The sequence below is a fragment of the Phalacrocorax carbo genome, chromosome 3, assembly GCF_963921805.1.
Source record: "Phalacrocorax carbo chromosome 3, bPhaCar2.1, whole genome shotgun sequence".
In the NCBI taxonomy this organism is placed as follows: domain Eukaryota; kingdom Metazoa; phylum Chordata; class Aves; order Suliformes; family Phalacrocoracidae; genus Phalacrocorax; species Phalacrocorax carbo.
Window position 1 is genome coordinate 128586965 of NC_087515.1, and position 23321 is coordinate 128610285.

At 54.2% G+C, this 23321-nt stretch overlaps 1 protein-coding gene across 4 annotated transcripts in view; it reads left to right on the plus strand.

The window, feature by feature from the left end:
- OTOF (otoferlin) overlaps nucleotides 1–23321 on the plus strand; it is a 111737-nt gene that overhangs the window by 76827 nt on the left and 11589 nt on the right. Inside the window, exons 13-35 of one of the 4 annotated variants that reach the window (XM_064448387.1) lie at nucleotides 112–298; nucleotides 629–815; nucleotides 1453–1676; nucleotides 2732–2840; nucleotides 3205–3388; nucleotides 5795–5915; nucleotides 6571–6671; nucleotides 7046–7136; nucleotides 8294–8410; nucleotides 9699–9851; nucleotides 10331–10520; nucleotides 10904–11028; nucleotides 12253–12387; nucleotides 12894–13055; nucleotides 14443–14562; nucleotides 15697–15858; nucleotides 16151–16313; nucleotides 17243–17373; nucleotides 18858–18887; nucleotides 19532–19672; nucleotides 20082–20148; nucleotides 22038–22162; nucleotides 22832–22966. In XM_064448387.1, coding sequence (XP_064304457.1) covers nucleotides 112–298; nucleotides 629–815; nucleotides 1453–1676; nucleotides 2732–2840; nucleotides 3205–3388; nucleotides 5795–5915; nucleotides 6571–6671; nucleotides 7046–7136; nucleotides 8294–8410; nucleotides 9699–9851; nucleotides 10331–10520; nucleotides 10904–11028; nucleotides 12253–12387; nucleotides 12894–13055; nucleotides 14443–14562; nucleotides 15697–15858; nucleotides 16151–16313; nucleotides 17243–17373; nucleotides 18858–18887; nucleotides 19532–19672; nucleotides 20082–20148; nucleotides 22038–22162; nucleotides 22832–22966 — 3160 coding nt within the window. The remainder of the gene's footprint in view (nucleotides 1–111; nucleotides 299–628; nucleotides 816–1452; nucleotides 1677–2731; nucleotides 2841–3204; nucleotides 3389–5794; nucleotides 5916–6570; nucleotides 6672–7045; nucleotides 7137–8293; nucleotides 8411–9698; nucleotides 9852–10330; nucleotides 10521–10903; nucleotides 11029–12252; nucleotides 12388–12893; nucleotides 13056–14442; nucleotides 14563–15696; nucleotides 15859–16150; nucleotides 16314–17242; nucleotides 17374–18857; nucleotides 18888–19531; nucleotides 19673–20081; nucleotides 20149–22037; nucleotides 22163–22831; nucleotides 22967–23321) is intronic. The other 3 variants (XM_064448389.1, XM_064448388.1, XM_064448390.1) reach the window with 3 other exon arrangements.

The window sequence follows — 23321 nt, forward strand, 5'->3', positions numbered from 1 at the left end:
CACAGAGCCCGTGCTCAGAAGGTGGGGTGGCTCCTCCCTCTTTGGTAAGCCTCTCCTGACACACCTGCCAGCCCCAGCAGCTGTTTCCAACCTTATCTGTTGACGTTGCAGGAACCTCCTCCTCCCGGATGGGGTCCCTCCGGAGAGGCAGTGGGCTCGTTTCTACATCAAGATCTATCGAGCAGAGGGGCTGCCCCGTATGAACACGAGCATCATGGCCAATGTGAAGAAGGCTCTCATTGGGGAGAACAAGGACTTGGTGGACCCCTACGTCCAGGTGGTCTTTGCAGGGCAGAAGGTGAGTGCAGTACCAGGGTGACTCTGGGAGGTAACATGTGCAGGACCAGCCATTGTGCAGGTGGTCAGAGGCGATCCCAGTTGCCCTGGCATGTAGATGCTGAGATGCAGGGCAAAGCCGCCTTGTTTGCTATGTTTCCCCTCTCTGGTGCAGACTCGGATGGGTTTGCAGCACTCTCCGGTTGAGGAAAGGAAGTTGTTGCTTGGGAGAGGGGGGTCGCAAGACAGAGCGCGTGTTTCAGCGGTCATTAGCAAGGGAGCAGCTCGGGTTGTGAGGGATGGCTTGGGAGCTCAAAGCCTTGTCAAACATCTAGCTCCTCTCACTCGGCAGGGGAAGACATCCATACAAAAAAGCAGCTATGAGCCTCTCTGGAATGAGCAAATAGTCTTCACAGAAATGTTCCCTCCGTTGTGCAAGCGGATAAAGATCCAGATCCGAGACTCGGACAAAGTCAACGATGTGGCCATTGGTACCCATTTCATTGATTTGCGGAAGATCTCTAACGAAGGAGACAAAGGTAAAGCTCAGGCGGGCAGCAGACTGACCTACCTTCTTCACGGTAGAAGAACATCCCTTTGGCAGAGAGTTAGCGAAATAGCCTAAGCTCCTTGCCCACGCCTGGAGGTAGCTGCCCAGCCAGAGAGTCCTTGATTCACTGCAGTGGCCTCCTGAGGTCACTGGGGATGCACTCTTTGAAAACCAAGCCCCATCACAAGCCTCCAATCTACCACTGGAAAGCAAAGACACCCAAGAAGCAAAAATTCATTGCCATGAATGGATGAATATCTGATGGGTCCCCCATTCACGCACACACCAGCATGCCTAGGCAGGACCAATGTGAAACCAAAGGCGGCCCTAGAAAGGGGACTTTTTTCTCGATTCTCACATTGGATAACTTGTCCAACGGCAGGCTCACCTCTGCCTTTGGGCCAGTGCACTGCACAGTCCCCATCGCTGCCTCCACTGCAAAACTGTCTCCACGTAGGTTGCAATCATGCAATTCCATGCGCACACACGCGTGTATTCAAGCCTGCATCACCGTACGCAGACCAGGAAAGTGATGCCAAGCCACGAGTGAGTTTGTGTCCTGAGGCAAAGACATGCCTTCCTCCTTGCACATCCCCTTCCCTAAGCGTATGTCTGATCTACTGCAGGCTTTCTGCCCACCTTCGGCCCCGCGTGGGTGAACATGTACGGCTCCACCCGGAACTACACCCTGATGGACGAGCACCAAGAGCTGAACGAGGGTCTGGGAGAAGGCGTCTCCTTCCGTGCCAGGCTTTTGATGAGTCTTGCTGTGGAGATCTTGGACACCACTAACCCGGAGATCAACAGCTCCACCGAGGTGCAAGTCGAGCAGACCACGTCAGTTGCTGATGTAAGTCACCCCTAACCCTACAGCTGCCAGTTTTAAGTCTTGGGCCACAGGCCTCTTGGGTTTTATCTTTGGTCTCACAAACCGAGGATTTCATTTAGTGCTGTCCTAAGTGTTCTGGATCACCCAGCATGATGGAAGCAAATATTGCACGGATTTCAGATTTTTGATCATTCAAATGCTTATCTCTCTTAGGAGTAAGCAGAAGGAATATCTGAGTGAGGTAGGTTCCTAAACTTGAGATGTTCCTCCAGTTTGGAGCCAGACAAGGACCAAGACAGCCATCTCCTAACGCCAGCTGTCTCACTGCTGTCCTGAAGATGAGTTTCAAACAGAAGCCAAGAATCTGCTCTATTTCCCAACCAGATCTGGCAGGGTGGAACTGGTCAGAGAAGTTGAATCGCTGTTTCCTGACAAGAGAAGCCCCACAGTTTTAGTCCTGACTTGTAGAGCCCACAAGGCTAATGCCTGTGCTCTGCATAAACAGGCACATCCAGGCTCGTCCTACCTGGGGATGCCCACATAAGTCAATCCATGAGAGCCAAGGGTGTGAAGTAGAAATGGAGGAGTCTGGTGGCAGTGCAGCCTCGGTGTGAAAGCTCTCCTTCAGAAGCAAAGTAGCTTTAATTCACCTTCAGGGTAAACAAAGCTGCCTGGAAATAAAGCCATTCCAGTTCCGAAAGAGCATCCAGGCAGATGGTTTGCTGTGGTTTGATTAATTCAATTTGTGAGTGAACTCAGGCTCGTATCACTGAGTGTCCCTTAGACAGTCCCCCACGTGCAAGGGGTGGCTGATCTCAGTTAAGCCAACACATTTAAAAGTTAGGCTATAATCTTTAATTCAACTCTCTCTGCACTGAGCCTAAAGGCAGCTCAGGCTGGGTGAGAGAAAACCCTCATCGACCCCTTGAAAGCCCGAGAAGTGGCACCTTATCTTCAAAAAGCTCATGAGGGTGCCCAGAGGTGCCAGGTGATGCCACCATCTGCCCAAGGGGACCTGCCCTCCCGGGTGTCCCTCTGGCCAACCTCAACCCTGATCCCCGGGATTTCTCCTGCAGAACTGCACTGGGAAGATGGAGGAGTTTTTTCTCTTTGGAGCCTTCCTGGAAGCTACCATGATCGACAGGAAGATTGGTGACAAACCCATCAACTTCGAGGTCACAATAGGTTGGTTGTTTTTTGGGGGAGGGTGATTTTGAAGCATGTTTGGCAGGGAATGCAGGATATGAGGCCAGGAGCAGGCTTTATTCCCCATTTTCCATGCTTACACATGCTAGAGCATGCAGGGCTCTCAGTTGAGGGAGAAGGTGATGGCTACTTGGTGTATTCCTACTGGCTTGGGAGGGGACATGAGTATGTGACAGACACCCATCACTAATTTATAGTTCCTGGGGATGGTTTCAGAGTTGAACTCCACCATCCCCCGTGGTTCCTGCAGAGAAAACTCTCCCCAGCCTGAATTAAAGCCAAGAGCTTGAGCCCCATTGGAGTTGCAACCCTGTGACTTTATTTCACTTTTTTTTTTCTTGAGGTAACTACGGGAACCAGATCGATGGCACGACCAAACCCACCCTGCGGAGGAAGAAAGAGGGAGGGGATGGGGATGAGGAGGAGTCCGAGCTGCTCCAGAACTCAAGTGACGATGAAGGTGATGAGGATGGGGAGCTGGTCTCTGTTTCTTCATCTCAACCCATGAAGCCCCTGGTCACAGACAGGTAAGCGTGCCCGCCTGGCCACTGCAGTGCCACTGGGCAGAGCTCATAAAATCATAGCATCATAGAATGGTCTTTGGAGGTCATCTAGTCCAACCCCATGGATGCAGCTCTCAATTCAGACGCTGTCTGTGAGTGTTCCCACATGCGCTGGGTGTCCGAGCTCCCACCGCCATCTCCAGAGATGAAGTCAGAGGTGAAGTCAGCGCTGTCGTGGCACCTGGAGTCATTCAGCCGAACAGACCTGGGAGCAGCCGTGGGGACCAGATGTCCATGTCCTGTAAAGGGAGATTAGATACCACATGTAGATACCTCAGCTTAGATACCACACTCTGCCAGCTGAACCCCCACCACACTCCCTACAGTCCTAAGCGCTCCCGTGGATTCTCTGATGTCCAATAAATGCTGAATTTACCTCCCAGGGTACCCTACATCCACCTGGCCATATATGCACCCAAAGCTCATGGCTGTCTGATAGCTTTAGTGCTCTTCCCCTATGGAAAACAGGGATGAAGTTCACCAGTGGATTAAAAAAATCGTTGGTGCCACTGAAAAGAACAGGTTCGTTCCCGTACATGTAAGTTTTGTACATTCAGGAAACCAGCCTAAAAATAGGTTCTTCCCTTGGATCGCTGCCACCCTTGGTGGCACGACCCGGTACTGCACATCAGGAAGGAGAGGTCCGGGCTTTGCATCTGTGCTCTCTCTAGGTGCCCGACAGATAAAAACTTCATGGGCGCCAGGTGGAGAGGCGAAGTCCATCCAGGCATGAGGCATAGATCGCAGTAGCGAAGGCAGCTTGTGCTGAGGCAAGGTGCATGTCTTCATCGCTTTGGATCTTAAAAGCTTGACGAGGTCACAGACACGCAGAGGGGAGCGGATGCAAAAAACTGCTGGAAAAAGTTCTTGAGAAGGTGTTTGGCGGGAGACTGGGGTAAAAGACTTTAAGTCCTCCCCACCTCCCTAGTTTGCAGCATCTCTCTGTCGGTCAGTCTGTCTGTCCCCATTGCCTACGGTCATTGACAGCCACGCTCTGGTGTTTAACAGAACCAGGAGTCAGGAAATTGGGTCCCACCCTGGGCCTGTTGATGTTCAGCTGGTTGGCGGTGGACAAATCACTTCTGTTTTCTCCGCCTTCGTTTCTCCAGCTCTAAAATTATGACAATTTTTTTTTTTTACTAATTGCTTTGTGACGTGCAGGTAGCAGTTACCCTAAAACACAGGTGAAATCCAGAGCGCTGCAAGTGTGATTCTGGTGGGTGATTTCTGCCCCAGGCAGCTGGATCAGAAATCTCCAAACTGAATGGGATGAGCACAAGTGTCTTGGGATGTCCGGGCTGGGCTTCAGCCACAGCCTGGATTTGAATACAAAGGACTAGTACTAAGGAAAGCTAATTGGATTTAACCTGATGAGATATGCTTAAAGTGGATTTTAACCAGTAGATAGATGTTGATAGAATTAACCGGCTGATGTAATTTGGTTGGGAAACAAAACAAAGCATGCTGCATGGAGGGTATTTGCGCTCCAGATGTGTCTACCTGGGGTTCCCTCACTTGTTCACCAGCTCCTCGTCCAGGTGAATCCCAAACAGAGACGAGCAGCCCTGATGTTTATTGAGCCTGTTCCCTGGGCACTGACCCTCATGCCCCTTACCCAGATGTCTCCAGCCCCTGGGTGCTGGGAGCCTCGCACCCAACCGTGGGGGTCTGCTGACACCTTCTGGCTGGAAGTACCTCGGTGGCTTCGGAAGGATGAGCTGAAGCTGGTTTTTAACGAAGGGTTGATCCCAGGTGCAGCGGGATCTGCAGTGGCTTTACTCTGGGTGGATGCCAGCTCAAAGCCAGCGCTGAGGCATCCAAGCAGCATCAAACCATTCTTCAGCCTCATCCTCCCTTTGACTGTACCATGACTACTACCGCTCCACCCCACCAGCATGTGGAAACCTGCCAGCCCCACAGAGGGCAGAGATCTCTGCGTGCTGTGAAGGCCGGGGGACTGCAGGGGATGCTCACCAGCATTCAGAAGAGGGTGTCCACGCTTTGGTTTCCCTTGCGCCCCAGCTCACGCTGCTGCCACGCTGGGGAGGTTGGCTGTCTGCTGGGCTATGGGTGAGGTCGTGGGACGTTCCCCGGTTTCTCTCTGGGCCGCTGGGTCTGAGATGGTAAATTTGCAATCCCTGGGCACCACACCCATCCACCCCGGGTCTGGTGTTGGGAAGGGTGCTAGGAGAGGTGGCACCCCTGTTCTTCAGGGCATAATTCACATCAGCCCCCTCCCTCCAACGCCTGACCTCCTATATACCCCCCTCCCCAACACAGCATTGCCTCCCTGGGAGAGGTGTGGGACGGGGGCTGTTCCTGGCCAGAAGCCTAACCACCACAGAGCACCTCTTCTGCCTCCTCTTGCAGGAACTACTTCCACCTGCCGTACTTTGAGAAGAAGCCCTGCATCTATATCAAGAGCTGGTGGCAGGACCAGCGCCGCAGACTGTATAATGCCAACATCATGGACAAGATTGCGGACAAGCTGGTCAGTCTGTGCTGGGGAGGGAGGGAGGCTTCGGGCATGAGGCACATCCAGGCTCCCTGCGCATCTCTGCAGCTTGTCACAAAGCAGGGAAAAGCAGTGCAAGGACCCACTAGCAAACCTGGGCCAGAAACAGCAAAGTTTCCCAGTGCTAAATGCTCCACAAATCAAATGTCCAAATCCTGGGAGCTCATTGAGTTTTCTGTGGGTCGGGCACAGGGGTGCCCACCAAAGGGGGCAGGAGCAGGGAGGTTTTGTCCCCCTGGACTGCAGGGGTGAAACGCTCGTGTGGCAGAGCCTCCTTGTTAGTCTCAGCTAATTCCCAAGGAGCCTTTGTGATAGCTCCATGCTGGCAGGGTCACAGCAGGATCTGCAAAGGGAGAGCCTGGCAAGTCCAGCCAAGACGGCGTGGACCATGGCCAGCAAGACTCATGGGGGGCAGTGGAGCCATTCCCATCACCCAGAGCCAGGTCCCTGCAGCCAAAATATGTGCCAGACCTGAGCCCTGAGGCCGGCACATCTGGAGAAGCTGCAGATGTTTCCCACTGGTAGCTCCCACAGGGGTGCTCGATGCAGGGCTGGACCTCAGAGGGGACCTTGCCCCACCGCAGGGCTCTGCCCCATCGCCTCCTCACCTCTTCCCCCATCGCTGCTGCAGGAGGAAGGGCTCAATGATGTGCAAGAAATGATCAAGACGGAGAAGCCGCACCCTGAGCGACGACTCCGAGGGGTCCTGGAGGAGCTGACCAGTGGGTGCTTGTAAGTAAAAGATGGGCAGAGGTGGCCGGTCTACGGGCATCGCATTGGTGCACCATATCCACTGCCTTCTAGCTTGGAGCATGGGTGACGTGGTGCTTACATCTGCACCCCAAAGACCCCAAAGCATTGGTGAAAGCCTCAGCCTTGTGGCCTCCACAGGCTGGTACCTGATCAGCACCTACACCCCATGCATGGCACGTGGCATTGGGTGTAAACAGGCCACTTGGCCACGATCGCGTTGCAGACTGGAGGGGGATGAGGGCATTTCCCTCCAGCGACGTGCCCTCCTGCTGGCAGAGATCCACCCTGCCATGGCTCCTTGGCTAGAGCCTGTGGGCTCCCACAGCATTCATGCTGACGACCTTTTCCACCAGGCGCTTCGTGATGTTGGCTGACAAGGACCAGCAGCACTCTTCCCGCACGAGGCTGGACCGGGAGAGGCTCAAGTCCTGCATGCGGGAGCTGGTAAGTGAGATTCACAGAATCCCAGACTGGTGGGGGTTGGAAGGGCCCTCTGGAGCTCACCCCGTCCCACCCCTGCTGGAGCAGGCACCCCCAGAGCAGGGGCACAGGGCCGCGTCCAGGCAGGGGGTGAATGTCTCCAGGGAAGGGACCCCACAGCCTCTCTGGGCAGCCTGTGCCCCTGCTCTGGCACCCGCACAGGGAAGGGGTTTGTCCTCCTGTTCAGGTGGAGCTTCCCGTGTTCCAGCTTGTGCCCGTGGCCCCTTGGCCTGGCGTTGGGCACCGCTGAAAAGAGCCCAGTCCCACCATTCAGCTGGGCAGGGAGGAGGATTCGTGGATGGGAACTGCACCTTGTCAATGCAATGAACAACTTCGCTCCTTAAGCGTGCTGATTTCCAGTCTCTGTGGATTGAGGGTTTGGGGTTTATTTCTGAATAGAGGAGCTCAAGAGGGTCTTGCATGGGTCCCAGGTGGCACCTGGGTGCACGCTGCTGCCCCCCCTCCGCCACACTCTGCTTCCCCTTGGAAAGGAACCCGGGAGTACAGAGGCGGAGCTGCATTGCTGTCAAACAGCTGAGGAAACCGGGAAGGAGTAATTTAGGGGAACCCTGCAGAGCACAGCTGCTCCAGGGGTAGATATAGCCTAGATGTTTCGGGCTGGTAGCCCAGCTCCTTGCAAAGGAGTTGGGTGTGCAAAAGAGATGTGCAAAGAGTAGGTGGTTTCACCAGCTGGCACAGCCAAAGACACCGGCTTCAGTAGCCAGCTGCATCCTACAGAGCGATGAATTTAACATGTGAAAGCCTCCACGTTCCCTTTCCTGTACTGTGAGATGCTGAATTACAGCAGGGTCAGCAGAAGGGGAGAGACTATCCTTAGCACCAGGCTTGGAGCCACCCCTAAATGCCCTAAGCGCAGCTGATGCCTCTCTGTCCTGCGTACCTTCCACTGGGACAGACGTCTCTGCACTGCCAGGGACCCTCCCTGCATCATGCCAAGGTTGATGAACAGGTGTCAGAAGCACCAAAGTCAGGATGCACATGGTGGGATTAAGACATCTGCCTCCTCACCACCCCTTCCCAAACGCCAGAGTGCTGCTCCCTTCTCTGTGCTCCCTTCTGCTCTGGCTTACGGCACGTCCTGGGCTCTCCTTTAACCACAGGAGAACATGGGGCAGCAAGCCACGACCCTGCGGTCGCAGGTGAAGAAGAACACCATGAAAGACAAGCTGAAGCTGGTACAAAACTTCCTGCAGAAACTCCGGTTCTTGGCGGATGAGGTGAGTCCCTCTGCACAGAGGGAGGGTGTTGCCTGGGTCACAGCATGCCAACAGCAGCCTGGAGTGGATGGAGACCTCTGGGAAAACCCTGTAGGGCAGGAGAGGTCCCTGGTGGGTGGCCCAGGTCTTGTGCAAAGAGCCACTCCAAGCCTACGCACTGCCCCATGCCTCCCAGGCTTGCCTGTGCACTGCTGGGTTGGAACGAGTCGGTGCTACAATAAATTTAAGAGCCCTTCTCAGCCTGTAACAGAGCTGGGTCATCTTGCAGCTGAGCTGAAGGCATTCCTGCCAGCCTTAGCTGTGGCAAGGCCGTGCAATTCCCTGGGGGATCAGTCATCAGAAGGTGGCACATGTCCACACAACGTTAGAGTCAGCAGCACTCGCCGTTTCTGATCCTGGCCAGGCAGGGAGTTGTTAAAGTAAGTGGCTCTTTGAAGGGCTGTGGGATTGGTTTGGATTTTTTTTAACTCTACCCCAGCTGAAACCAGGACAGGGATAAAGCCCTGTCCTCTTGCAGACCACCAACCATCTGATTTTTATTGCTGCAGCATACTCTTGCTTCACCCCAGCTCACGGGTAAGAGGTAATAGTCCAACGTATCCGAGTTGCTCACAGCATTTCCAAAGGAAATATTTTCCAAATGTTTTCCAAATATCTGCAAAATATTTTTTCATTCTTTCAGAAAATTACACCATTCCTCTGATATTTTTACAGTGTAGGTCTAGGTCAGCCACTGGGGGCCACTGGCCCTCACGGGGGCTGTAGCTGTTGCACCTCCTGTTGTCATTTCCCATGGCCGCTGCCAGCCTCGACTACGCACCCCCTGTTGCAGCAAGGCCTTCCCTGGCTTTGACTCACCACAGCAGAGCATAAACCAGACTATAAGGCGTGAGGGGGCATGTCCAGCCAGGGAACCTCTTCCATAGTAAGGAATGAAGTTATGGCTCCTGCCCTACAGTCCCCATGGCCACTGAATGAAGAGAAAAGGAAAATCTTTAGCCTTTTAATCCAAAATTCATTTTGTTTTTAAACTAGAACAAATGTAAGTCCCAGTCTCTTTCCTGCTAGGCTTCACCCTGCTGAGCTTAGCTCTGAGCAGCTTTTCTTAATCAGACAAGCTTCTGCAGTGGGAGGCTCGAGACCATTTCAATGTCCCTAATGTGGCAGTAGATACACCCATCTCCTGTGGCATCTGTTGAATTTGCCTTCAGAAGGTCTCCAGCCCCACTGGTGCCTCAGGGTCAGAAAGAGCTGAGACACTGACGGGGCTCTTCGCTGCTGTTCACAGCCTCAGCACACTATTCCCGACGTCTTCATCTGGATGATGAGCAACAACAAGCGCATTGCCTACGCCCGCATCCCTTCCAAGGATATCCTCTACTCCATTGTGGATGAGGAGATGGGCAAGGACTGCGCCAAAGTGAAGACCATCTTCCTCAAGGTGCTGATCTGTCTTCCCTGGGGGAACTGCAGCCAAGAGGAGGGAGGTGGAGGAAGGAGAGACTGGGAGGATGGGAGTTGAAGATGGGAGAGCTGTGTATCCAAATTTGCTGGAGCTTGATTACGAGGTGAACCAGACCCATACTCTACAGGTAGGGATGGAAGTCAGATGCTAGGAAGTGTGAACCTCTGATCTTACCCAGCGCAGTGAGAAATGTTTGGAAGGAGAGGGAGGTGTTTGATCCAGCTGGCCACAAAAAGGATGTTGGCTTAGAAGGAGGAAGCCAGGGTGGTGGGAAGAAGGTAATGCATGAGCCAGACGTAGGGTCATGATCCAAAACGATGAGGGCTGGGTCCCTGGTTTTAAGGGGCAGCGGTACAAGCGATGCACCGGGAGGAGTTGAAAGCTGCAAGAGGTCGTCTGGTCACCTCTAAGGCCTCCCCTATATCCATGTAAACTCTTCTGTCCTTTGTGCCCAGCTACCTGGGAAGAGGGGCTTTGGACCTGCTGGCTGGACAGTTCAGGCCAAGATGGAGATGTACTTGTGGCTGGGCCTCAACAAACAGCGCAAAGACTTCTTGAGCGGCCTGCCCTGTGGCTTTGAGGAGAAGAAGACTGCCAGAGGCCAAAACCTGCCATCCTTCCCACCCATCAGCCTCCTGTACACCAGTAAGAACTACCTGCCTGCAGGTCTGGGGAGAGGACACGGAGAGGGCAGGAGGGAGCCTGGCTGACCACCACTTGGACCAAGGGCTTCCAGGAGCTAAGGGGGAAATAATTCCAGTTAACCCAGTCTGAGGTTGCCCACTGCTCTCATGGGGAGCTGGGGTATGCCCTCTTCCCTACCCCGTTCATAGCTGACATTCTGCACACCATGAGCAGGACATCAAGGAAGTCCATATCCATTTGGGACTCATGGTTTGAGCCTATATCCTTCATCAGTGCTGGCCCTGAGCAAAAGCATGCCCTGAGACCTCACACTGCAGGCTGAGCCCCACGGCTGGGCTCCAGCGTGGCGTTATCAAGTTGTCTCACTCCCCCCTCTCTTGCAGAGAAGCAGGTTTTCCAGCTGCGAGCCCACATGTACCAAGCTAGGAGTTTATTTGCAGCCGACAGCAGCGGCCTTTCGGACCCCTTTGCACGAGTCTTCTTCATCTCCCAGAGCCAATGCACCGAGGTAAACACCGTCCCCTGGCGTGGAGGGCTGGGCTCTGGTGTTGCATGTCCCGTCAGCTCTCCATCCTGCTCCTCTGCCACAGGTCTCGTGATGGCTAGCGAATCAAGGATTAGGTTGACCGTGGGGTCCTGGGGTAGGAAGGCAGCCACAGCACTGGGGTTTGACTGTCTCTAGGGTCACCTTCCCCGGTGGCACCGTCACGCCATGTCCCCCCACACCAGCACACAGATACCCCGTGTCCCCGTGGCTGTGATTCACCTGCCTGGTTAGGAGAAACTGGAGTATGTTGCAGTGTTTTTCGTGTCTTCCCTTCCCAGGCTGAGGGCTGCCAAGCTTTAGCAATCCTAGGGGACACTGGAAATAATTTGTGTCTGCTTGCCTGCTGTTGGGGTTTTTTTTTTTCTTGAAAACATCCTTGGGAGCTGCCCCACGGCTCACTGATCCAAAAAAACGTGCAGCAGCCCACCAGCGCTGCCAGGCACTGGAGCTGCAGCCTGACAGATGGCCGAGGCAGGCCAGGGCTGTGCTCAGTCTCCAGAGCTCATCCCCATGGCTGCCCCATCGCAGGGCACTGTTTCACCCTGGTTTTACAAAAAGAAGTAGATAATTCAGCGGGGCAAATAGAAACATCAGAGTGAGGGGTGAACGCTGTGAGCTGCAAGGGTCAAGATCTGCAAAGCGTCTCAGACCTTTAATTCCCCCTCCGTTCAGAAGATGCTTCAGATCCTGTTGTGGATCTGTCCCAGCTCCTGCCCCATCAGCCCTACGCTCTGTATAGCACCGGCTGCGTTCCCCCTTTGGTCCAATAAACAGCTGCAAACCAAGGAGGACATCGATACCCCGTAGACTGCAGGCAGCTGTAGCGTGCACATCTGCATCGCAGCGCTCTCCATTCCCTCAGTGAAGGGTGAAGAGAAAAGGACCCCTTAGGGCCACGGTGCTGCTCATCTGTTTTAGCCATACAGCTTAGGAGGAGACAAATTGCCCTGTAAAAACATTGCTTCCTTTCCACTGCTTATAAAGGAAACCTGGGGTGACTATTCTAAAAGTAACGGAGCCTTTACCTTGTCCACAATGTCCAACATAAATATTTTCAAAGCATCACCCACCCTGGCACTGCTGATATCCTGGTGCAGGAAAACTGAGAGCAACGCCCTGCCTGCTGCCCCTGCGCAGGGCATTAGCCCCTGGCTGGAGTGGTGAGTCCCCCTCCCATTCTTCCAGGTTCTCAATGAGACCCTTTGCCCAACCTGGGACCAGCTGCTGGTCTTCGACAACGTGGAGCTGTATGGAGAAGCTCATGAGATGCGGGATGACCCTCCCATAATTGTCATTGAGATCTATGACCAGGACACAGTGGTAAGATGAATCCCAGCAAAGGAAAACATGTGATTTACATGCTGCAGTCACTCCTGAGTCGGAGGCGAGGCAGACGGTGCAGAGGATGCAGCTTTTCTCCTGAGCTGTGGAAAATGGTCCCCCCACATCTCCATCTCCCATGGCATGGACTGGGAGCCTCTGCTGCTCCTTAGATCTCAGACTCAGCTCAATACCTTATTTCTGGAGAGTGAAGCAAGACTTTTTGTGAGCCTGGAGGCAAGGAGACATTACCTGAGTCTTTCCCTTTAGAAAAACTGCTCCGCCCCGGCCTCCTTGCTATCCCAGCCCTAAGCCACCTCCTTCACCTTATTGGAAGAAGCCAGGAGTGAAACCTGGCACTTGAGCTTTGGTGTCCCAGGCCACTGGGCCGGTCCCGTTCTGACCAAGACGGGGAGAGCTGTGGGGCTAACTTGGGAGACCTCATGTTGGGTGAGCAAACCTCATTTTGGGAGGCCTCATGCTGGGTGTTCTCTTCGCCTTTCCAGGGCAAAGCTGACTTCATGGGCCGCACCTTTGCCAAGCCGGTGGTGAAGATGTCGGATGAGCGCTACTGCCCCCCGCGCTTCCCCCCGCAGCTGGAGTACTACCAGATCTACCGGGGCAACTCCACAGCAGGCGACTTGCTGGCTGCCTTTGAGCTGCTCCAGGTACCAGCTGGCCAAAGCCACCCCAGACCGAGGGAGGGAAAGGATGGGGTGGAGGTTTGCGAGAGAGTGGGGCTTAACCCGTGCTTATATATCTTAAGTGCCACAAGGAGCAGGTATTTCATACACCCTAGAAAAGACAGAAGAGTTTAGCATAGCTGCTAACCCAGTGATGCTGATGGAGATGATGTGCAGTGGGTCCCAGGCACCCTGCCGGACAGGGCACCCCACTGAAAGTATTGGGTTAGCCCAAACTCTGCATCATCATTGGGACATGGGAGATGCCAGTGGGAGTCCTGGTGTTCTCGGAGATGCCAATTTGAAGGTCACAGGAAAAAGGAGTGTGAATTCACAGCAGCATCCCAAGAATACAGTGAAATTTTAGCCATGCAGTCTGTGGGGGTAGCAGAGTCAAAACCTCCTGCTTTCATGCTTCCTTTCCCACATGCTGACACTTGTATTTATATGGATGTGTCTCAGCAGACTCCTGGTGTGCAGGAGACGTCCCAGCTGAAAAGAGAGAGGCCCCAGCAAACTCAGCACAGTGCTGGTGGGTTCAGATGTGCAAGGAGTGACCTGCCACCGACACCTCTGATGCAGCTGAGCGCCAGCCAGGGGCAGGGTTCCAAGGCTGGCCTCGCATCTGTGCATGCTGGGGGCAGGCAGAGCCAGGACCCTTGGGGACTACGTGCTCCCTCCACCTCTGGGTGTCCCCTTTATTTCAAAGGAGACTAGACTTTACATGTCTGTCTGTCTGTCTGCAATGTCCTTAGATGCCCTGTGATGATGGTGAGATCACGACAGCCTTGCAGGCTGCTGCTGAGCCTGGCGTCCTGCTCCCCACGGCACTTGCCCCATCTCCTTTGCCTGCAAGGGCGGGTGCTCATCCAAGCCTTTTTTTCCCCCCAACTTTACTTGACATAAGGTGGTTTCTTTAGGGACTGGCTGACATGGGGGAGTTGATCTCCCTCATGCCCTGGGTTGAAAACAGGACCTTAAACCTGCTCCTGGGCTGAGCTCTTGGACCATTTCTGCATCTCTTCACACCCAGCCCAAGCAGATGCAACTCCTTGCAGGAGGAAGAGGAAGAGCCCTGGGTTTGGGGTGCGCTGGTGGGATGAGAAGTTTGCTTTGCTGCTGGCTCTGTCCTGCGTGGAAATGCAGCACTGCCTAGCACCTTCTGCTCCCACGTATGCCTTTTCCCAAAGCACCTGCATGGTCAGCTGGAGGCTCAGCAGCCCTTGCTGCTCCTGCAGCCCCTGAGACAACGCAGACCCCAGGCGTGAGACCTTGTCCCTGTTACAGCTGAGACTGACAAAACAACCTGTTCCCCAGCAGCTGAGCACTAGCTCAAAGGGACTGATCCTGATCCATGCTGCATCTCTTCCAGATTGGCCCTGGTGGCAAGACAGACCTGCCCCCGATCGACGGGCCCACAGACATGGACCGGGGCCCCATCCTGCCAGTGCCACTGGGGATTCGGCCAGTGCTGAGTAAATACAGAGTGGAGGTAATCACCTTGGAGCACCAAATTTTCATGTTCAGCATTTTGGGGGGCAAGAGAGCCTGTCCATGGGTGTTTGAAGGCCAGGAGGGATCTCTGAGGCTCTGATGACTCACTGGGCACCAGGACCAGATGTCTGCACTGCAAGGCTCTGTCTGTACTGGCCGCACAGGGAGCGAGGCTGCAGCAGCCCTAAAAGAACAGGGAACTGGATCAACCCTTGCTGTCTCAAATGTGGGCAGAGTAGCAAGTCTAGAGCCTGCAATAAATGGCATTTGGGCTGAGACGCAACGCAGGGCACATTAGAGATACACCTGTAATATATCTCCACCCGCAGCAGCCAGGTGAGCTGCATCCCACCAGTCTCAGGCACCAGGGGCAGAATGCCTCTCACGTACCTGTAGATATCTAAAGGGTGATGCATCCAATCAGGGCCCCTCTCCCTTGGTTGTCTTGGTGGTGATCCAGGCAATACAGTCAGTGACGTTCATTGCACAGTTCACCCATGGTTGTAGGTTTCTCTGCTCAGGTGGGATGCTGCTGACCAGACCTCCAGGTGTCTAACAGGATCCTAGCTCCTGGTCTTCCACACATTTGCAGCTGGTTAAATAAATTGTGTTCCTCTGATGTGCATGGTGAATACAGCCATGGGAATGGGGAAGTGGAAAAATCTCAGTTATGGAGAACTTTTGGTGATGGTGGCAGCATTTACCCCAGGAAGAGAGAGGCAAGTTTCCCCAGTGATACTGATACCATTTTGACAAAACGATGCCAGAGCTGAATCAAGAGCTGCTTGGGTGGGTGGACAAAGCTGCTCCGGTCCTGCTCTGTGGGGTCTCATGGCAGAAAAAGGCTAGAAAGGGAGAAAAGCAGAAAAGGGAGTGTCAAGGGCAGGAGGTCGGAGACCTTAGGCTGCTGCAGATCAGGTGTGGGGTGGATTATGTGGGGAGTTGGGGAGAAACTGTGCTGCAACCCTGAGCCATGTGGAGGAGGAGACGGTACCTTGGCGACCCACCCCTGCCCAGGTGATGACACCATGCAGCAAAGCTCCTGGGGGATGTGGAGAGCCAACTCCTTCGGCTCCAGCCAGGGGCAGTCCCTCTCACAGTTGTGCTCTTCCTTCTCCTCCTCCTGCCCTAGATCCTGTTTTGGGGGCTGAGGGATCTGAAGAGAGTGAACCTGGCCCAGGTGGACCGGCCCCGGGTGGACATTGAGTGTGCTGGGAAGGGGGTCCAGTCAGCCCTCATCCAGAACTACAAGAAAAACCCCAACTTCAGCACTTTGGTCAAGTGGTTCGAAGTGGTGAGTGTTTCCTCTTCCCCCTGAGCCCCCAGTTGAAACCCACATTTTCTGGAGCCCAACCCATGTCTTCTTGCCCCTTGCTTCAGTTTCCCCATGGCAATGGAGAACACAAACTCCATCCCAGTTGGTGACGGCCTTTCTCTGAGGGCTCCCAAGCCATGCTGGAGCTGCTCCAGACCTCTTTGTCCAGCATGATCCCTGGTTTAGTCCCTACTGGCTTTTCCAACGACCAAAGTAGACATCCCACAACCCCCACCCAACCCTTGATAACCAGCACACCTTTGCTTCCCAGGACCTCCCAGAGAATGAGCTGCTCCACCCACCCCTCAACATCCGGGTGGTGGATTGCCGGGCTTTCGGACGTTACACGCTGGTGGGGTCCCACGCTGTCAGCTCCCTCAGAAAGTTCATCTACCGCCCACCAGACAAGAAAGCCCAGCACTGGAATATGACAGGTACCAGCCGTGGGTTGTGAGGACCTGGCCAGTATGGGTCATCCGTGGAGTATTGCACATGGAGAAGAGATGGGTAGAGGGTTGTGAGGACTATGGGATATTGCCTTCTTGTTGGTTAAGCAAGCAGTGATTCAGGGTTTGGGTCAAGGTGGTGAGATGGCACAGGGTGTGAGGGCACGACTACCCTTTGATTTTTTGATCTGTGGGTCTCGCTGAGATAACTGCATGCTCCCCTGATACCTGCAAGACAAGAAAGGCTGGTTCGCCTCTAACATCTCTGCAGCTTCATATCTCTACGCTCCCCAAATGTTCCTCGTGACTGGGAGGTGAATTTGCCATGCTCTGTGCCTGCTGCTGTTATTATTTGAATAAAGACCAGAAAGCTACAGACTGAGGCCACCCTCTCAGTCCCAACCACCACCCCATCTGTCAAGACCCACAACAAAAACCATCACAAACCCGCTTTCCCTGCGCCCAGCACGGCAGCCAAGGTCTTGGCAAGCCACAGGAATTGCTCATCTCCTCCCAGTCCTTGGTGGAAGCGGAGGCACTCTTGGCTGGGCAGAGACAGAAAGTCCTGGGAGAGGGGGGATTGCTGAGGGCCACCCCTGGTTCCAGCCAGAGGCCTGGACCTGTGGTTGTACCATACCAGCTGATACTTTCAGGGCATCTTCTCTGCTGCTTCTCTTCTGGATGCTGGTGCAGGCAAAAAAAACTAACCCTTTCTCACCATCTGCTTTCCTTTGCTATGGAAGGGTTTTTTAATCATGCTGTAAGGGCCTGTGTTCACTTCCACCCCTCTTCATCCCTGAACAAGGCAGTCTCACATCACTTCTCCATGAATCCTGTAGGATCTCACCTGAGCTTTCTGTTTCACCTCTACACTATCCTTCTCTCTTGTTCTTTCTCTTTCTCTGTCCTCTGTCCAGCTAAACACCTCAACGGCTATCTGGCAGTGGCCAACAGGGCCTATCGCTCTCGCCCCACAGGGGAGATCGTTGTCAATATGGAACCTGAGGTTCCCATCAAGAAGATGGAGACGATGGTGAAGCTGGAAGCTGTGAGTATCCGTACGCCAGCACCACTTTAGCACCTCCTTCCTCGCTGAATTGCCAGTCTCTGAGGGATTCCACCCAAAGAGAGGCCACCTTGTGCTGCTGAACATGGGGTTGGGCTGATGCCTTGAATGAAGGGCCTTGGGTCATCGTTGGTCTCACAAATTGGCCTCTTTCTGTCCTGGCTGAAATGAGCTGGTGCTGGCTGCCCAGGAAAGGACTGTCCTGGGCTACGCGAATTAGACAGCTTTATGTCTTCCTTCAAAAACAGTCGGATGGGAATGAGCACCCCCGAGCACAGCCCTGTGCCTGTCTGTGACCAAGGCAGACACAAGCGACCCATCAGAAATGCCCCATCCGCACAGCTGCGGCAATCCTGCCCTTTCAAAGCACTGCCCAGTCCCTGCCGGCAGCCGCTCACGCAGATCTCCCCGATACTTTTTTCCTTTTTGCCATAGTTTTGAGACAGTCAGGTGGCTACGTCAGCTATTTGTAATACCTGTTCAGCTCTTCGAAATACCTCCTCAGCAGTCTGGATGGGTGGTCAGCGCGGTGTCGCTGCACAACCACTGTACGGCAAGTGTGAGCCGCAGAGGACACAGCAGACGCGCGTGGCATAGAGCTGAGCCAGACACACAGTCACGCTGAGGCGCCCAAAGCTCTTTAGACCTGTTGTGCTGGCCCATTTTCTTGCCCAGAACAGGGATTTCAGCTCCTCCTCATACTCGCTCCACAGCTTCCTCCACAAAAAGAAACAGATTGCCGTTTGCAGGGGGCTCTGTGCAGCAACGTGCACACGCAACCCGCCCCGAGACAAGCAGCACGCGTGCATACGTGTGCCCACAGGCGTGCAGTGGGCTCCAGGTATGCATGGCCCCTCACACGTGGGCGTTGACAGAAAGGCGACGGCACACGCAAAGCCTCACGAGCACACGCGTACAGATAAATACGGATGCGTACACCCCACGAGGTCCCTGGTGCTCTTACACGTAGGGTTCCTCCTGTGTGTGCAAGAAGCTGTATCATGTACAGCTCACACAGCTTCGTGCACCAGGAGCTGCAGGATACGTGCGCGTGGGTATGTCCGCAGCACCCACCTGCTCCTTGAAGCCTACCCCAGTAGCTTGCAGGCCTTCCCAGGTAGGCAAGAAAAGCTCCAAGAGAGCAGAGAGGTGTTATCCACGCTGAAGGCCAAAGTGTCTTTCCAGACCCAGTCCCTCGCTGTCAGGGACCGTGGTTATCCCTTAGCAGAGTGCCAGAGAGGCATCTCCCACGCAGAGATGGGTTTGGGGGGGGTGTCCGGCAGACGTCTCCCCTGCACGCAGAGCTTTCCCAGTCAGGGCTCTTCATTCAAGGCCTTTGGCTCCTTCACCCTCGGGGCTCTGAGTGACTCCTAGTGCACGTGTGTGCCAGCGTGTGTTTGTACTCGGCTGAGGCTGCCTGCTAACCTGCTCTCCCTCTCCCTGTTCCCTTCCACCCCGGGCGGCAGAACTCCGATGCAGTGGTGAAGGTGGATGTGGTAAGTGATGGATCTGCTCCGCATCCCTGCTCCCAACCCTCCACTCCATATCCCACCCTTCTGTGCCATTTTAAGTGGACCATGCACCCTCACCAGCGCCCAGATAGGCGGGTGCCAGCCCCCCTTCATCCCCAGGCAGAGACAGCGTTGTCTCATCAATAGATAGGGCAGGGGCCTGGTTCCTGCAGGCTGGGAAGCTCTTCTGGGCCAGCCCTTCTCAGCCCAGCTGTGCCAGGAGGAGCGGGGCAGGCAGCACCCTGTGGGAGAGGTGCTGGCTATTCCCACCACCAGATACCAGCTGCAAAAGGCTTTACTGCACCACTGAGTGGAGCCAGGGTACTTTGCTGGGCAGAGGGAGGATTCCTACCATGCAAGATGCAGGTGCTGTAGCGTGGGAAAGGCATGGATGAAAGGGATGATGGCAGGAGGGGACGTCTTGGGACTCTGACACCGTCTCTGTGGAGCCTTGGGCGTCTTGCTTTGCTGCTCTGTGTCTGCAAAAGGGGGAAAGTGCTAATGAGGCCACCCAGCCAGGAGGGCTCTGCCCTCTCAGGCACTTCACCCACCACCTTTGCACTTCAGGAGACATTTCGCTTTCATCTGATCCCTCTTATCCTCTGTCTTTGCTTCCCTTGTTCCTGCAGTCTGAGGAAGAGAAGGAGAAAAAGAAAAAGAAGAAGAAAGGAGGAGGAGGAGGAGGAGAAGAAGTAGAAGAGGAGGAGCCAGACGAGAGCATGCTGGACTGGTGGTCCAAGTATTTTGCTTCAATTGAGACTATGAAGGAGGTGGGTGCAGAGCAGAGGAGGGGTGTCTGCAGAAGGAAAGAGGAAAACATTGTTTCCTGCCTGCGAGGTCTCACCTATTTCCAGCTACTTCCAAAGGCTTGGGGCTGAAGTCTTTTCCTTGTTAACCTTGCCCGACTGTTGGCAAGGCTTTTTTTTATCTGGCAGAGCTGAGCAGGATTCCTCCTCCTTGAGTGCATGCTGGGTGGGCTGGTTTGTGTTCAGGCACAGGTATTTAACGCCGTCAGTGCTCAAGGCTGCACTGAGCAACTTGGATTTCTCCAGCACTGCCAGAACCTCGCTCACGGCTCAGGTGGGAAGAGCGAGCTGTGACCCTGAGTTAGGCACTTCCAGCGAGCACAGAGACCTCGGCACAAGCACCCATTCCCTGTTCGCTTCTTTTCTCCCCCAGCAACTCCGGCAGCAGGAAGCAGCCGCAGCAGAAGCGGAGGAGAAGGAAGACATGGAGATTGCAGAGGGTAAGCAGGTTGTGGGCGAGAGAGGGAGCACAGCAGGGAAAGATAGGACCAGGGCTCCTTTTGGTGCTTGAACACCCGTTTTGGAGCACGACGTTGCTTTTCTGCCAAACCAGAGGCTCACGGGGTGTTGCATATCTCCGTGCAGGATCAGCTTTTATGAATGCAAGCCCGGTGTGGGCTGTGTTGGGCTGACACGCTAATGCCAGGTGAACCCAAACCAGAGCGTATTGTGGCAGCCACCAGCCCATCTGTGCTGGGAGGAAGGCCACGTGCAATGCAGACCAGGATCCCTGTTATTGCCCAAGGACGTTTTTGTGCAGTGACAAGTTAGTATGTCATGAAAAGTCTCATCGCTTTGGCCGTGCAGATGTGTCAGCTGTAGGACTGTGTGCTTGAAGTCTGTAAGCACACCGAGTAATAGACACTTCTAGACCACCCTCGTGGGGTTTTCCATCCTCGTTTTGCAGGAGGCTTTAAAAGTTTTTCTTTTGTTTTGCTCCAAAGGAAGATTCAGCCAGACAAAAGGTCTGGGATTCATCTAATCTGAGGGTTTTTACCTGCATGTAGAGGCCTCCTTGCCTGCTGTTCTAGCACAGGCAGTGAAGAAAAATCCACAGTTTTACGGCAAATTCTCTGACCTATTTTCAATACTCCGTAACGATCAGGTGAATTGTGCCCTAAATGTGTTTTTCCCTGAAGGAAGTCAGGGGGCCTGTAGCTCAGATGTGATGTTGCAGATGTCTAAAGTTGGGTGAGACGAATTTTGTACCGCAAATGATGTGGGCCAAGAGTGCTGGCGAGATGGGACACGGCGGTCAAGGGTGACTTTGTCCATTTGCAGCCTGGGGCTCCTTGCTAGTCCCACTCATGCTCTCCGTACGTCCCATGTCCCCATGACAGCAGGTTGCTGTCGTGCCCAGGCGATGCAAAAATCCATTAACTGAGAAAAATACAGAGCCCGGTTTCTTTTGGAAGACTGGTCTTCATATGACAAGAAAGATGACGCCGACTCTTGCTGAGCTTGGAGACAACTCTGAGCAGCTTCTTCATGGGCTTGCTGTCATGGCAGCACTGCTGGGGGCTGTGTGTGTCCCCCTTGGGTTTCTTTGTCTTCTGGGATGGGTCCATCTCCCCTTGGCACTCCCCTTCCTTCCTCCTTTCCTCTTCCACACTGTGTCCTTGTGGCCATCTGTCCCCATCTGCATTGCCCAGCAGATGTGGAAGCTGGCAGAGGCAGGGAGGGATGGGGAGTGTAGAGGGATGGGAGAAGAGTTCCTCAAACGTGCCTTTCCAGGCAGCCTGTTCCCATGTAGTTGATGTCCCTGGCTGGTGGTTGCTCTGAATAGAGACCCTAACGACCTGTCATTGCAGCTGGTCCTTGGCAACACCTCTTTGAGGGCAACAGCTTGTGCTCTGGTGCTGAGCATCAAGCACTGTCCCCTCTGCGATACCCAGGCTGAGGTTTTATTGTCCAGGAAAGGCCTCCAGCAGAAGCAAGAAAAGGAGATGCTGTGGGCAGGCTGAGGTCTTCTCACTGCTGTTGAAGCCAGCCAGAGCCTAGCTCTCTCAGTTCGTTTTGTAGTCCTCCAAATGACTTCTGCTCAAGTCAGCTTCGGGAGCTCCCTACACAGAGACCTCTGGGCTCCTGGCGATGCTGTGACCCCGGCAGCAGTGGCCAGAGTCAAGGAAACACAGGAGAGGGCTGGGATGAGGGTTGCAGGCAGTAGCAGCTGTCAGCTTTCATGTTCTTCCTGTTTGAAGGACTTTGATCAAGTCCCCCCTCCCTGTCTCCTCCACCCCTCCTCACCCTCATTTCCATCTCCTCCCTCCCCACTGCTTCCCCTCGGGCTGAGAATTCAAGCTTGAGAATTCAAACTCTCCCATTAAAGGGTCCAAGGGTCAGGCGAAGAACAAGGAGAAGTCCAAGGCACCCAAAGACGATAAGAAAAAGAAGCAACAGTCAGCTCCTGAGCTTCCTGAGAAGAAGAACAAGCAGAAGATCGACGAACTGAAGGTGTGTGTGTCGGCAGGGGAGGAGAAGACTTCAGCGGCAGGCTGGAGGTCTGGTGGGATGGCAGTCCCAGCCATTTGGAGATCAGGGCGGGATGGATCAACCCTGCATGAGGCACCCTGCCTATCCGAGGGTTATCTAACCCTAGGTGAGGTGTGCCTTAGGACTGCCAGGCTCTCTCCATAGTCTGAAGGAGTCAGAGGTAACAAGCTTTACAGAAAAGGGGTTGCCCTGGGATAGGATCAACATTGGGGCAGCTCCGATGTGCCCTGGCTGGAGAAGAAAGTTTTCCAGCTTGGCCATGGCTGGCCCAGCCAGGCCTCAGGGCAGGGATGGGCTCTGGCTCAATGTGCTGGCCCGTGGTGTTTATTAGGATTAATGGCATCTGTGATTCCGGGGTTCAGAAGGGGTTTGAAGCTGGGTCTTGCACAGAGAGGGGACAGCCACCTTGCCTGTTCAGCTGAGCTTCCCTCCTGGAGGTTATCAGTCCGGGGAAGTGCTTGTGCAACCCAATGACCTTGAGTTTGGGATTCTTTCCCTTCCTAGAGAATTCAGCACTGGGAGCTGAGGTGTCCGTGTTCCCTCTGAGTTGACTCAGGTAGTCACCATATCTTTTCCTCACCTTTTTTTCTTTTTACCTAATTCCCCTCCTTTAACTTTCTGTCATCTCAGGTCTTCAATAAAGAGCTGGAAACAGAGTTTGATAACTTTGAGGACTGGCTGCACACCTTCAACCTGCTCCGTGGGAAGATTGGGGACAACGACGACAATGCAACCGAAGAGGAGCGGATCGTGGGGAGGTTCAAAGTGAGTTTGGTTGCTGAGTGGGGCCAGGGCAGGTCCAGCTTGGGGAGCCCTTGCCAACAGGTTTCTCTGCTGAAGCTGGTTTAGCAGGAAGGGGTTGGATGCAATAGAAACCAATTTGCATTGACCCAGCTGCAACACCTTAGAATCATAGAATCATAGAATCGTTAAGGTTGGAAAAGACCCTTCAGATCATCGAGTCCAACCGCTAACCTGTCACTGCCAAGCCCACCACTCAACCATATCCTCAAGCACCACATCTACCCTTCTTTTAAACACCTCCAGGGATGGAGACTCCACCACCTCCCCAGGCAGCCTGTGCCAATGCCTGACAACCTTTTCGGAGACCTTGCAGGGA